This window comes from Pelophylax lessonae (assembly GCF_965119305.1).
Source record: "Pelophylax lessonae genome assembly, chromosome: 1".
In the NCBI taxonomy this organism is placed as follows: domain Eukaryota; kingdom Metazoa; phylum Chordata; class Amphibia; order Anura; family Ranidae; genus Pelophylax; species Pelophylax lessonae.
In genome coordinates, this window is record NC_138768.1 from 512234709 (window position 1) to 512250862 (window position 16154).

A 16154-nucleotide genomic window follows, 5' to 3' on the forward strand; every position below is an offset into this window, starting at 1 on the left:
GCGGATACTCGCACCCGGAGGGAACTAACCGAGAGGGACAGATCCAGACCCGATTGCAAGAAATTTAGAATCTGCTGAACAGTAGGTGTACCTACTGGACCTGACCTCTGGGCCTGATGACTCATGAACCTGGCCCATATCCTTTCATATACCCTGTTGGTGCTAGGTCTTCTTGAACTCGTGAGAGTCGGGATCACCTCTTCTGGACATCCGAGAGCTTCCAACCTCCCCCTCTCAAGAACCAAGCCCTGAGGTGCAGCCGTGCAGGGCATGGGTGCAGAGTAGGACCCTGAGATAGAAGGTCCGACCTGAGAGGTAGAGGGATTGGATCCCTGAAGCTGAGAAGGGACAGCAGGGGAAACCATGGCCTGTTGGGCCAGAAGGGGATTACGGCCACAATCTCTACTCCCTCCATCTTCAATCTCCGCAGGAATTGGAGTACTATTGGTACTGGTGGAAAAGCATAAGCAGACTGGAAGTTCCGCCTGTCCGTGAGGGCATCCACTCCGAAAGCTCGAGGATCTCTGAATCTCGTGTAGTACTTCCGAAGCTTCTTGTTGCGTGGACTCGCAAACAGATCCACTTCCGGCGAAATCCCCAGGGACAGCACCCAGTTGAACACCTCCTGATGGAGGGACCACTCGTTGTTGTCTAGTTGGAAACGGGATAGGAAGTCTGCCTCCACATTCAACACTCCCGGAACAAAGACCGCTGAAAGATTGGCCAGATGGTGCTGAGCCCATGTCATGATCGGCTCTGTTTCTTGGAGGAGAGACATACTGCATGTTCCTCCCTGCCTCTTGACATAAGCCACTGCCGTGGTGTTGTCCATCCTTAGCAGCACTGAGGCCCCCTGTGTTAGATGGTGAAAAGCCTGAAGGGCTTTGAGGGCAGCTCGTAGTTCTAGAATGTTGGACACCACTCCGTGACCTGGAAAGTTCCATCTGCCTTGTGCCACTTCGGACAGACAGTGGGCTCCCCAACCGGTACTGCTGGTATCGGAAGTGATCGTAATCCAGGAAATTGGAGCGATTGAGTGGCAGTTGGTCAGATTTGTACGGCGTAACCACCAGGGAAGGCATCCCTTCATGAATAGGGTCAGGTGAATAACCTGTGACAAATTCTCCGTCGACCACTGTTGGAGAAACCCCTTCTGGAAGGGTCTCAGCTTCCACATAGCCCACTTCACCATGGGCGAGGTGGCTACGAGCGTCCCTACTACCTTTAGACACTGACGAGCAGTGAGACGAGAGGCAGCGAGAGCGTGAGAAACCCTGCTCTGGACTACAGGAATTTTCTCTTCTGGCAGGGAAATGGTGCATTTCACAGTGTTGAACAGTGCCCCAAGAAGCACCAGATGGCTCTTTTCTAGATTCAGAATCCAACCGAATTCCTGAAGCTTAGATGTCACCAGATGTAAGAGTAACTGACGCCTGTCCTGGGACAGAAGGAGGAGATCGTCCAGATAATGATGCAATCTGATGCCTCTGGTCCTGATGAGAGCCTTAACTGCTAGCAAGGTCTTCGAGAACGTGCGAGGCGAAGTTGAGAGCCCGAAGGGAAGACACGTAAATTGCATGTGAGCATGACCTACAGCAAACCGGAGGAACTGATGGTACTCTTTTGCCACGGGAACGTGGAAATACGCGTCTTTTAGGTCGATCGATGCCAACCAATCTCCTGGGAGAATCGAATGTTGTATGGTGACTAGGGACTCCATTTTGAACCTTTCTTGATGGATAGACCTGTTGATATGTGAGGTCTATTACCGGACGCCAGGTGCCGTTCTTCTTTTGGACGAGAAACAGAGGTGAATAGACTCCCAAACCTCGTTCTGCCTTGGGAACTGGCACAACAGCGCGCTGAACCAGTAAGGAGTACTCGTAGGCGAGAAGAATCTTCTTCTTTTCTGCCGAAGGAGGAAGTGAGGTTGCGACAAACCTGGGTTTGGGAACGTTGTCGAACGCCCACGAATGTCCCTGGGACACGATGTTTAACACCCAGGGATCCTGGATCAAGGCCGCCCAGACCTCCCAAAATTGGAGCAACCTGGCCACCACCGGGAAGGCCTGGACGGGCCCAACCTCAAAAGGATTTGGTGGCCTCCCGGTCACCAGACGAAGAGCCTTCCTTTAGAGCCTTTCTGGAAGGTGGATTGCCTTGACTTCCAACCTCTTCCGTAGGACTTGCCTGGTCTGTAGCTGCGTGCTTCCCTGGCACGATTGGTAGTTTGTCTTCTCGGAAAAGAGCGCTTCTGAGCGCCTGGACGTTTATCCTGAAGTAGGAACCCAGATTTTCCACCCGTGGCCTGAGTTATGGCTGCATCCAATTTGTTCCCAAAGAGGGAAGAACCCTCAAAGGGGATTCAGCACCATGCCTGTTTGGAAGCAGCATCAGCAACCCAAGGCCTAAGCCAAAGGGCACGTTTAGCCGTAACCGAAGCCAGCATAACTCGAGCCAGAAGGCGAATGGTGTCTAGAGACGCCTCCCCCAGAAAACCCGCAGCCATCTTCAGCTCCTGGATTGGGGAGCTCTGGAGCACTTCTTCCGAAACTCCTCCAAGCGTGCCCTCGAGGGCATTAATCCAGACTTCCATGGCCTTTGAAATTGTAGCCAAAGCTGGCTTACAGGCCATGCCGGCCGAAAGATATGCTCGTTTAAGGTCAGCGTCGATCCTCCTATCCAACGGATCCCTAAAAGAGGCTGTATCCTCCATTGGAAGGGTGACATGCTTGACCAAACTCATCACAGCTGCATCCACACTTGGGGAAGATTCCAGGTACTTCACCTTTTCTTGTTTAAATGGATACAACTTCGCCATTTTTGTGGTCAGAGAATTCTTCCTTTCCACTTTGCTCCACTCTTCTGTAATTATATCTCCCAACTCCCCTAAAAATGGAAAGTCCAAGCGCTCTTTGCATAGTTGCTTGAAATATTTTCCTTGTTTTGGGGAGGAGACAGCCGGATCCTCCCATTCAAGGGCTTCTCTCACCGCCTTCACTAGAGGGGAGACAAGGCTGAACTCAAATCCTGAACCGGAGTAATCTGAATCAGATTCGGACCCTGACGGAAGGATAGAAGGATGGCTGGGTTGAGAGGACTCAAAAGAACCAGAAGATCTCTTTCCGGAGAGCGGGATGGCCCTGCAGAAGTACTTGGCTTTTGTAACTCAGCTAAAGAGTCTTTGAGGACTCTGCGCACCACCTCCTCAATATGATGATCCGACTTCTCCCTTTCACCCGTGGCTTGGGTATAACAGGGTTTACACAGAGAGGAGCCGTCAGTTACTATGGTACCACAACCCCAGCATCTCTTCCCATGCGGGTGTTCTGAACGGCCATGATGTGTGGAACCAGAAGATTTGCCATCACGTCCCCTATTATGGGGGGAGCTGCGCCTGGACCTAGACGAGGAGTGCCGGTGATGCGACTTTGAATGTCTGTCTTCGCTGCGTGCGCTAGGCTGGTGGTCAGACCTGGAAGAGCTGGAGCCAGACACATGTAGCGACATATAAGAGAGAGACACACAAAGCCCCCCCCCCCCCCAAATGCCCAGCACATACCTGGTATGAGCGGGCTGGCCACTAGGGGGCGGAGATGTGTCCATAATCGATATAACAGAGGGGCGAAGAAACTCTTACAGCTGAGAAGGATACATAAATAGCTTAATCCTTAACCCCAAGTCAAAATATTGCCAAACAAGCCCTTCAAAAGATAGTAATCTTACCTTAAAACCGCCAGTCAGAGTCTGGGGGAGGCTGTATAACGTGCCGACCTTCCCACCAGCTCTGACAAATTAAGGAATTTAAATACGCCGCCTCGCGGCCGCCGATCGCTGCTGCGCATGCGCGAGTGACGTCACGCGTCACCCCCGCGCATGCGCACCGAATCCAGTGACCGGCAGCAACTGCGCATGCGCAGAAGAGCCGCGCAACCCGGAAGCGGCGGCCGCGGCGGGACCGGGAGCCACCGGACAGATGCAAAATGGACACAATAAGGTGGGATAAAGCATGGAAACAAACTGCAAAACAGTGAGTAAGAACAGCCTAATAAAAGGTTAGCACACAAACACACACAGGAAAAAAATAAGAATAAAAAGAAAGTCCCATCACAGGGCTTACCACCCTGCCCAAGCAGAGAAGGGTCCCAGAGGCACATCACCGGACTGTCTCTTCGGGCAAAATTAGGCCACCCGCGGCAGCAGGGCTCTCTCGGCCAGACCACAGCGATCCTGCTGAGGGTCTCTTCCATTGCCCCCTCCATACCCTGCTAATAGCCAGGGCTTATCGGAGTCTCCACGACCCAATCTGCTTCAAGGTATAGGACTTGAAATAGTAGGAACATAACACCGTATGTATGAGGAGGACGAAAAAAGAACACGGATGCTGAAAGGGAGCAAAGATTTATGGGAGTGGGGTCCTATGAGGTAGGAGAGGAGGCGGGGCCTACCCAAACGTATGCTGCCATGGAGTCTGTCAGGAAAGCTAGATTGTGAGCTGAAAAATCAGGATATGATTTCTAAACTGCCACCACTCTAATTTTCAAGCCCACCTATACAAATCTTATATCAAAACGTTCAGCTATCCCTGCTGCCACTAAAAATGTCCACGGCTAAGCCATAGTCCTGATAGTTTTCACAATATGACCATTTGTTTGCAACTCACGCCGCCCATTGACATTTATTGAAACTCCACTCTAGCCACCTCACATTTGAAGGGCAATTTCTAAACTGTGACTGTGCCTTCATTTTTAATATTTCAGATTTTATAATTTTTAAACTACAACCGTTTGAAGATGGCAACCGCCAGTGAAGTGAGCAAGTTGGAGCAGTTTGGTTTTTAACCACTTTTCTCTGCCCTTGCTGTAGAGTGATTTGCCATAGGAACCACCACACACCACACAAACTGCTGTCACTCCCACACACACATAGTTACTCCGCCCACTCCAGCTGGGGACTGGCGGCAAGAACACTTCACACAATTTCCCCGGAAATTGTAAGTTTTCTAGTTTCCTGTTGCTTCTCCAGGACAGATCTCCTTAGCGAGACCTAAACAGCAAAAACTAACCTGATAGGGGTTTTATCCTTTCTCTGTGCTATTCAAAACTAGAAAAGAAAAGTTGGACTTTACATACTTTAAAAGCCAACTAGTTCATTTTGTATGTTTTGGGAGAAATAAAAGGTTTTTTATTTGGTATGAATACTCTTTTTCAGGTGAAACCACTCATCTGGATTGAATCTGTTATAGAAAAGCATTCCCATAGTCGCATTGAATACATGATCAAGGTTTGTGCATTTATTACTATTTTAGTTGTTTAAGACTTCCTTTATTAACCACTTAAGGACCAGGCCTATTTCTGACACATGTTTTTACAAGTTAAAATCAGTATTTTTGGCTAGAAAATTATTTAGAACCCCCTAACATATATTTTTTTTAGCAAAGACTCTGGAGAATAAAATGGTGATCATTGCAGTATTTGCGCAGCGGTCTTTCCAACCCAATTTTTTTGTAAAAAATAAATTTCACTGCATTTAAAAAAATAAACAGTAAAGTTGGCCTAATTTTTTTTTTTGTATATTGTGAAACATGTCATGCTGACTAAATAGATACCTAACATGTTGTGGTTTTTAATTGTGCATACTCATGGAATGGTGACAAACTGCGATACTCTCCATAGGCGACGCTTTAAAAATTTTTAACTGTTACCAGTTTAGAGTTACAGAGGAGGCCTTTTTCTAGAATTATTGCTCTCTCTGGTGATCGTGGTGATACCTTACCTGTGATTTAAACCGTTTTCATTTGCGGGCACGACTTGCATATGCGTTTTTCTATCGTGCGCAAGCTCACAGGGACGGGGGCGCTTTAAAAAAACGTTTTTTTTTCCTATTTTTTTTTTTTTTTTAATTTTTTATTTTTGTCACGGTTTAAAAAAAAAAAAAAAAAAATTGATCACTTTTATTGCTGTCATAGGCAATAAACAGCCCTTGTGACAGTAATAGGCAGTGACGTGTACTCCTTATGGAGGGATCAGGGGTCTAAAATACCCCAGACCCCTCCACTGCACTTAAAAGTATTCAAAATTTTGAAATTGGCATTTTTGAGTACTGATATTTTTTTTTTTTAAATTGGTGCCATTTACAGCGAGTAAACTAGAAGGAAGGTTGTGACGTCACCTCCGGGTTATATGATCGGAGGCCCGATTGAAAGCCGAATCCGGCTTTGTTCGAGGCTCCAGCCAGACGGAGGACGCGTCGGCTGGTTGCTTGGTAAGACCGGAGACCCGGCGGGGGGGGGGGGGGGGTGACGACACATCCCCTTCGCTCGCTGGGATAACGGCCGAGCTGCTGCTATCTTCTGGAAGCCCATCGCCGGCTCTACAAAATGGTCCAGGGGTGGATGCCTGCTGCAGTCATCATCCCGGTACAACCACTTCTGCAAGACGACGTACGCCGGTTTGCGGGAAGTGGTTAAAGGATGTGCTTTGAAGTACCCTTAACTAGATTCCATGTTTTGCTTTTTTAATATATATAAATTGGTAGTAAGAGCTCAGGAAGCAACCCACGTTATCACTGCTATTAATCCAATTTGGTTCACTCCTAGGCTTCCTCAAAGCTTTCTAATGCATTACACTGGACATCTACAACACCATTGCATTTTAATTTCTGTGAAAAAACTAGTGAATATTGTCCTACCTCTTTATAGAATAACCTTTGAGGCCAGAAGTTTTTCTGCTAAATTCAGCAAGTGTTTGGGGGATTGGGTTTCATGCTTTACTTCCCATGAGCGACTTTCTAGGTCATCCATGTCATCCATTAACTTATCAATACCTCCTTGACTGCTTTGATATTTGAGCATAAATGTACTTCTCCTGAAGTTAAATGGCCGTTCCTCCCCTTGTCAATAGCTACTCAACAGCAAATTATTTTTTAACCTGCACACTGCACTTGATTTTTTTTTTTTACAGTTCTAAAGAATGGAAAAGCTTTTCTTCTCCTATTTAAAATATATGAACCTTGCCTTTAATATGCTGCTGCTACACGCGTATCTCTACAACATTCTTTTATGTGATATGAAAAATTGTGAACCAGAATGTACCAATATGATAACGTAAATTGCTATTAAACAAATTGGTAGTAAGAAATAAAATATTGTAAATACTTTTGCCCTAGACAAATGCCTCATTAGTCTTGGTGTTTGTTTTTGACAGATGCCATCGACATTTTGGTTCAGTAATTATTAATATTTCTTCTTTAAAGACCATATTCTTACAGGTTCCACCCTGTAACCTGTAATGTCTGTTTGGCAGTATATTTTTAACTGGACAAGACAAATGAACAGAGACCAGAAACCTGTCCTTGAGGTTTCTGCTCTCTTAAAACAATTGCAGCTGATGCCCTCTGCCTTGCTATGCCCTCTAGATAGAAAATGTATATTTGCCAAGTCTCTAAATTGTCCCTTTCTCTCTGCATATGCACTGGATTTTGTGGTTAAAAAATTGGTCTGTTGAACACTCTCTTGTAAAGAGTGTTTTCTACACATGCCCTTTGAGAGTGAATTCATTCTTGGAATTATCCCTTGCTAAATCAACAAAGTCACAAGAAAAAGCCTATGTCTCCTACTCCTATGGCTACTACTGCTCAGAAAAATTGACATTTTTGTTCTCCCAGTTATCAACCTCAAAAACAAGGCTTGCCACAGCCCTGGACTTCCAAGTACACCAATCCTACCCAGAAGCCATCCTCGCATAGATGGGGTACCCCCACTCCTCAATGAAGAGACACCAGTTGGCGTTTGTGCTACTCTGGATCCAAGACGTCCCTGAACCTCTGGCTCTAAACTGTTTTTTCAAAGGAATGCAAGATAGTTTATTTTTGCCCCTTCTTTTTTGCCTTCCAGTCTGCCAGCTTCAGACCAAAAGGCAGATTCAATGACTGCCTTACACCGACTTCAGGCAAAAGAAGTGGTTGTATCTGTTCCTTCAGAAGAATGGTTTCAAATTTTTTGTTCAAACTTTTATACAGTCCCAAGATAGAAAGTGGGAGCATTTGCCTAATACCGAACTTAAAATCTCTAAACCGATTCCTTTGTGTGCCAAAATTCTGCATTGAAGCAACAAGATCTGGAAGAATTGTCATTGCATTGCTCAAACATGGGTAATTTCTGCCATCAGTAGACATACGGTATCTCACAAAAGTGAGTACACCCCTTACATTTTTGTAAATATTTTATTACATCTTTTGATGTAACAGCACTGAAGAAATGCAATGTAAAGTAGTGAGTGTACAGCTTGTATAACAGTGTAAATTTGTTGTCCCTCTCAAAATAACTCAACACACAGCCATTAATGTCGCTGGCAACAAAAGTAAGTATACCCGTAAGTGAAAATGACCAAATTGGGCCCAAAGTGTCAATATTTTGTGTGTCCACCATTATTTTTCAGCACTGCCTTAACCCTCTTGGGCATGGAGTTCACTGGTTGCCACTGGAGTCCTCTTCCACTCCTCCATGATGACATAATGGAGCTGGTGGATGTTAGAGACCTTACGCTCCTCCACCTTCCGTTTGAGGATGCCCCACAGATGCTCAATAGAGTTTAGGTTTGGAGACATGCTTGGCCAGTCCATCACCTTTACCCTCAGCTTCTTTGGCAAGGCAGTGGTCGTCTTGGATGTGTGTTTGGGGTCGTTATCATGTTGGAATACTGCCCTGCGGCCCAGTCTCCGAAGGGAGGGGATTATGCTCTGCTTTACTATGTCACCTTACATGTTGGCATTCCTGGTTCCCTCAATGAACTGTAGCACCCCAGTGCCAGCAGCACTTATGCAGCCCCAGACCATGACACTCCCACCACTATGCTTGACTGTAGGCAAGACACACTTGCCTTTGTACTCCTCACCAGGTTGCCGCCACACACGCTTGGCACCATCTGAACCAAATAAGTTTAGCTTGGTCTCATCAGACCACAGGACATGGTTCCAGTAATCCATGTCCTTAGTCTGCTTGTCTTCAGCAAACTGTTGGTCTTTCTTGTGCATCACCTTTAAAAGAGGCTTCCTTCTGGGATGACAGCCATGCAGATCAATTTTATGCACTGTGCGGCATATGGTCTAAGCACTGACAGGCTGACCACCCCCACCCCTTCAACCTCTGCAGCAATGCTGCCAGCACTCATATGTCTATTTCCCAAAGACAACCCTCTGGATATGACGCTGAGCACATACACTCAACTTCTTTGGTCGACCATGGCGAGGCCTGTTCTCAGTGGAACCTGTTTTGTTAAACCACTGTGTGGTCTTGGCCAACGTGCTGTAGCTCAGTTTCAGGGTCTTGGCAATGTCCTTATAGCCTAGGCCAGTGATGGCGAACCTTGGCACCCCAGATGTTTTAGAACTACATTTTCCATGATGCTCAACTACACTGCAGAGTGCATGAGCATTATGAGAAATGTAGTTCCAAAATATCTGGGGTGCCAAGGTTTGCCATCACTGGCCTAGGCCATTTTTTAGTAGCGCAACAATTCTTTTTTTCAGATCATCAGAGAGATCTTTGCCATGAGGTGTCATGTTGAACTTCCAGTGATCATTATGAGAGTGTGAGAGCAATAACACCAAATTTAACACACCTGCTCCCCATTCACACCGGAGACCTTGTAACACTGAGTCACATGACACCAGGGAGGGAAATGGCTAATTGGGCCCAATTTGGACATTTACACTTAGGGGTGTACTCCCTTTTGTTGCAAGCGGTTTAGACATTAATGGCTGTGTGAGTTATTTTGAGGGGACAGCAAATTTACACTGTTATACAAGCTGTACACTCACCTCTTTACATTGCAGCAAAGTGTCATTTCTTCAGTGTTGTCACATGAAAACATATGATATAATATTTACAAAAATGTGAGGGGTGTACTCTTTTGTGAGATACTGTACATCTAGATATATCTTCACATCCCCGTCATCCCCTTACATTAATGTTTTTTGCATTGTTCTGTGGGAGACCAACCCTTCCATTTTGTATTTCTACCATTTGGGCTCTTCTCTGTACTTCTAAGTGTTCACAAAAGTGCTTTCTGCATTTCTGGAGTTTGGGGACTCAGGGCATTCATATCACAGGTTACCTGGATGATCTCTTGCTGAAGGACCCCTCAGCCACAACCTTGTCTACCAACATACAATGGATGAGTCAATTCCTTTCAACTTTTAGCTGGACAATGGGCTTTCCAGAGTCTGCTCTCCAGCCCTCATATTGTCTTGAGTACCTGGATCTTATCTTGGACACAACCCGAACTAGAATCTTCCTTACTCAAAAGAAAGTTGCTTTCCTAAGGTCCCTCAGGTCAGAATGGCACCCCTCTGTCTGTTTCAATATGATGGTTCTAGACTTGTTGGTAGTCTTCTTTCGAGACACAACGTAAAACAAGCAACCTCAGTGTTTATATCTCGCAGTGCATCTGTCCAGCCAAATCTCTCCCTGACCTGGTGGATTTCCAATCCTGCCCTGGAATTGGGGAAAGACATTTCTTCACATGCCCAGGATGGTGGTAACAACAGATGCCAGTGTTACGGGCTCGGGTGAAGGGTACAACACGCTGACTGTCCAGGGGACATGGTTCCAACAGAAGTTGAAGCTTCCCATCAACATTCTTAAACTGTGAGCCATCAGATTATCTCTACAATACTGGATTCTCTTCTGCAAGGTCACCTAGTCATGGTGCACTCGAACAGTGTAAAAGCAATGACCTACATAAACCATCAGAAGGGGCACCAGAAGTCAAACTGCTCTAAAAGAAACTAGTCTGAATTTCACATTCCCCTGAATTTCACATTCCCATGTTCTCAACCATCCACTTCCCTAGTTAGACAATGGAAGGTGGACTTCCTAAGTTGTTAACGACTAGACCGGGGGGAGTGGTCTTTGCACCCAGGGATCTTTCAAAACCTCTGTCAAAGATGGAGAAAACCAGATGTGAACATTCTGGCCTCCAACTTTAACAAGCTGAACTAGTTTGTGGCCAAGACCAAGGATCCCCTAGCATTTTCAATAGATTCTCTGGTGATTCTTTGGACTCAATTCAAGCTGGTTTATGCCTTTTATCTGAAGACCCTTCCTCGACTGCTGTGCAGGACAGAAGGGGAAAACGTTTCAGGGATTCTCCATTGCACAAATTGGCCCAGAGCATTGAACAGAGACATATTTAGACTTTGAGAGGACGAGTGTGTGCCTCTTCCAAACTGGCCATACTTACTGGCTCAAGGCCTCCTTTTGTATTCTGCTTCTCAGCTGCTGGCTTCAATAACATGGCATTTGAAATCCATATCTTAAAGCATAAGGGGGTACTTCTGACTGTTGTTCCCACCTTACTCTGAGCCAGAAAGTCCAACTTTACCACCATGGAAGACTTGGCATGGCGTGAAGACAGGTGGCTGAACCCTAGTGAATACTGTGTCATTTGTATTATTAGCCTTTCTTCAATTTGGTCTCGACTAATGTCTTGGGCTGCAAGCCCTCTAGGGGCAGGTTTCTGCCCTATACATTCTCTTATAGAAGCCTCCTGCTTTACAAACTCTAATCAAGATTTTTCTTCAGGGAGCTGCTCATATAATTCCTCCAATGCAATCTCCTGTCTCTCTTTGAAATCTAAACCTGGTACTCTGCACTTCAGAGACCCCCCCAATTTGCAGACATGGGAGTAAGTCACACATGTGCAAGTCACAAGCAAGTCCCAAGTTACTGTGGCGAAAAGCAAGCAAGGCAAGTCGAGTCCCTGCTAGAAGTCAAGCAAGTCAAGTCAAGTCATTTATTTTGGTCAAGTCACAAATCAAGTCAAAATACTGATCTACCCCAATTTTCACCTTTAAATCAGTTGAAAATAAAACACAACCTTTCTTGACCACTGACTTTTAACATTAACAAAACTGCTTAGTGCTTTTTCTTGGCATATTAAAGAAACACTTTGAATGCCCAAACAACTCAAAATCATTCGTCCGGTCATGTTTAAACACCACAGTCACTAAAAACATGTTAAGTATTTCCATTGTTAAACAGCCAGTGTCCTAAAAATCAGAAACATAACAGGCACATTCATTTTGCTTTAACACATCTTGAGAAAATGCAAATATTTAATAACTTAAAAAAGTAGTCATTTCGAGTCATATGTCTCAAGTCAAAGTCAAGTCATGAATACCAAGTCAAAGTCAAGTCAAGTCTTTTATTCATTTTAGTCAAGCAAGTCCTCAAACTGGTGACTTAAGTCTGACTTAAGTCAAGTCATGTTACTCAAGTCCCCCACCTCTGCCAATTTGAACCAATGCATTTGAAAGACCTCACTTGTGAGGTTGCCTTCCTAATAGCCATTATATAAGTTAGGCATGTTTCTTTCTTGTACAGCGCCTTTTCTTTTGCACAAGGACAAGGGATTTTGAGAAATAAAACCTTCCTTTCTACTTAACCACTTCCAGATCAAGCCAATTCTGGCACTCCTCTCCTACATGAAACATAAAAAAAAAAACATTTTTTTTCTTGGAAAATTACGCTAAACCCCCAAACATTATATATGTTATATAACATATATATGTTGTATATGTTTTTATAGCAGAGACCCTAGGGAATAAAAAGTTGGCCATTGCAACTTTTTATCACATGGTATTTGCACAGCAATTTTTTCATGAATTGAGAAAAAAAAAAGCCTGACTTTTTTTTTCTCTGGCTCACAGATTGCACGGGCAAGCCGGTAGAAGCATCCCGCTGCCTGTAAAAACAAGCAAGCAACTGAACGCTATGATTGTTTTTACTGTGCAGGGAATCGCCAGTGGAAAAGAATATCTGAATGCTGCCTGCAGCTGCAGGCATCATTCAGATATCACCACTAAAACTCCAGGATGTCATATGACGTCCTACAAGTGGGAAGTGGTTGTAAACCTCAGACGTGAAATATGAACAAATCCTATCCCTCTATAGTGTGTACTTTTCTCAATTAAGAGCACTAAAGGCCCGTACACATGTAGCGATTGCCGGCCGTAAATATTCGGCCAACGTCCGATCGGCCGATTGTCGGCTTGTTAGTATGATGCTTCCGACAACCGACTGCGACTTTTCGGCTGAACAGAATCTGGTGTGCAGGCTTTAAAATTTTTGTTGGCCAACACCAGAACGGCCGATTGTTCCTCAGTCAGTACAGAATTCGGCCGACAAACAGCAGATGAGCAAGACTGGGCATGCTCAGAGAAGAAAAAACACACGGAAAGTTAACCATCACATGACATCACTTCTGCAGTCGGCTATTGTTGGCCGACAAAATTCGTGTGCAGTCTTTAGCACTTTTCAACCGACAGGACAGCACCGGACAAAAGACGGCCGATCGTTCAGCCTACAATCGGTGCGTGTGTACGGGGCTTTAGTGTCATTTCTGTCTGCTGCTTCATTCCTTTGCCATCAGCATAAATCCCTTCTGACATGTTTTCCTGACCCCAAGAGAAAAATGGTGATGAGAGGGATCTCCAGTTGATAGCCTTAGCTCTGTTCCTGTGAGGGGTTGTGTCCTTTCCCTCCAATTTGCTCTCAGAGCTCTTCTCACTGAGCTCTGCAGAGTGTAACTTCAGCTCTCTACACCCCCCCCCCTTTTTCTGGGCTCTGACAAGCTTATAATTTAGCACATATGTAGAGAAGAGAGGGTTGAAGATACAGGTAAAACATATGTAGGAAGATTTGTTTCATTTCTGTTTATCACCTGAGGCCGGTCACTTCACTGGGTATATGGAAGGATGTACAACTGCTTCAAGGTCCTTTTTACGTGAGGATACTGTTCCTTCATTTATTTTTTTTTCCTGCCCAAAAAACATGACAAGGAAATTGTCCTACATTGCCTGGATGTGGTCTGAATGGTCAGGGACTACCAGACAGCCATGGTCTCTGTTTGCAAAATTGAGCCCCTCCTTGTTCTGTCTGTGGGTATGAGAGTTAAGGGTTAAGGGTATCCTGCTTTCCGCTTTACCATTGCCAGGTGGATCAAGCAACTTCTCTGCAGGGCCTACACCCTTAGGGCAGACTGCCTCGGCTGATGCAAGCTTCAGCTGAAAGAAGCTTCTAGCTGTTATCTGAGGTTTTTTTGTTCGGGGTTTTTTAACCCTTGTTTTTCCTTTTGGCAGTTTCCTGTTTTCGGTGTTGCCCACCCCTGAATTTCTTGCTTGGGTACATCCCATGGCCAATTGATACAAGTCCTGTACTGTATGAGAGCGATAAAAGGAATTTCTCTTTCATTCATTGACTGACACAGCTCCTAATCTTCATAACCATTGGGTTATACAGCCCCCTACAGGAGCAGGACACTAGGCAGAAAAATAATCTGTGGGTAGTCCTAGGGTGTGTGCCTAGTCAGGAGTAAGGACCTAGTTCCTTGCTGGGATCTCTAGTCCTGGCAATTTTTTTTAGATAGAAATATTTTCCCCTGTTTTTTTTTCCTGTGAGTTCTACAATGAACTGCTGGGCTGGGCGACGGGCTGGATAATCTAGATCCAGTGGTCACCCCAGTCTGGCCAGCGAGTGCGCGCAGACCTCAGCTCCGCGCTAGGTTGGCCGCGACATAGCCCCACTGGACGGGGGCTTACCTGCGAGTTAAAACTCCTCGCCAGGTCACATACGACCGGGTCTCGGTCTGAGTCGCAGCGTTCCTTCTGGCCAACAGCCCCCCCATTTCAATGGCGAGGGGTTCTGTCTGGGGCGATGCCTGCCTGATTCCTGGTATGGTGAGTAGCTGCCCCCCTCTCCCCCTGGAGGGTTTTGGGGTGGACGTGGGCCCCTTCATGGGACAGTCTGACCCCCAGGTTCCCCTCCTTCCTGTCAAGCACCCCCCTTTCATCTGTCCCCCAACCTCTTCCCCCCACTTATGCTGGGGCTGTGTGGGTGGTCTGGTCCACCTCCTGGGGTGGGGGCAGGGCGCTGTGCTGGAGATGGGGGCCGGGGGTGCGCAGCGGGCGACCAGTCGATCGGCTGTGCGGGGAGGGGTCGTACCTGGTGGGTGCTCCTGCCAGGGCCCCACGTCCTGCCTGGGTCTGTCCTTGAGGCCTAGGAATCCCTCCTGGGTCCCTGGGAGCCTCTTGGGGCTGCCATTTTGCCATAGCCTGTTTCTATGCACGTTGGCCATGTTTATGTAGTCCGCCGGCCATTTTGCAGTGGTTTGCCATTGAAAATAGCGGCAGCCATGACAGTGGAGCCCTGTTGGCAGCGATTTTGGGGGTGGGAGCCCCTCCTCATCCCCTGGTGCTGACTCCTGAATCTTTTCACTTCCTGATTTCCGCACGTGGAGTGCAGACTAGCCTGGTGGATGCAGGTGCCGGTTTCTGCTGGGTGGTGAGTCTGGTGGGGTTTTCTCCCTCTCTGCTGAGAATCGCTTAGTGCTGGTGCTTGGCGACCGGGTGATGCTGCCAGCACGGTGGGGGGTTGTCCCTTTGCAGTGTTTTGCACTTTTTGTGGAGTCCCCCCTGGTAACTCATGGAGTCTTTGGAGCACATCTTCCCACCTGACCCCCTCTCTGAGCCTGCGGGGCCCTCCAGGCCCCAACCATCCATCAATGCCTTGATGACGATCCTGGAGTCCTTTGTAACCCAGGTGGAGGTGGTTTTCGGGCGATGGGCTAGCAAAAAGCTTCCTCCGCCTTCCTTTGCCTCATCTGTCTCATCAGATCCTGAATCTGATTCGGCCCCCGCGAACGTGGGTCACCCTGCTGGGTCTGCGACCACGTGCCAGGAATCCTCAGATAATGAGGATGACTCCACATCTGCAACCGCGCAGGAAAAGGTGCTGTTGGACGCACTGATTGTATCTGTGCGTTAGATCTTGAAGATGGAAGTACGCAGCTGCGATGGAGGCTCAGGTTCCCTTTGGCACTCGCAAGCCATCCAGATTGGCAAAGGTGTTTCCTTTCCCCGCATATTTTGACAGAATTGTCGCTAAAGAGTGGGGATGACTAAACCTGTTCCACTGGTGGTGGACCCTCCGGTTTCCAGATTGAACAAGGCAACCATTCCGGTTGAAGAGTCCCCGGCCTTTAAGGATCCGGCTGACAAGAAGGCGGAGGCTGTGACCCGCAATATGTACGCTCTGGCTGGTACGGCACTGAGGCCGATATTCACCATTGCCCTGGTGTCGCAAACTGGCCGAG

At 46.7% G+C, this 16154-nt stretch overlaps 1 protein-coding gene across 1 annotated transcript in view; it reads left to right on the plus strand.

Moving 5' to 3' along the window:
• The window catches only part of AP1M1 (adaptor related protein complex 1 subunit mu 1), a 149364-nt gene that overhangs the window by 80357 nt on the left and 52853 nt on the right, over nt 1–16154 (plus strand). The window contains exon 8 of the mRNA XM_082243511.1: nt 5212–5283. Within this exon, the coding sequence (XP_082099637.1) occupies nt 5212–5283 (72 nt within the window). The remainder of the gene's footprint in view (nt 1–5211; nt 5284–16154) is intronic.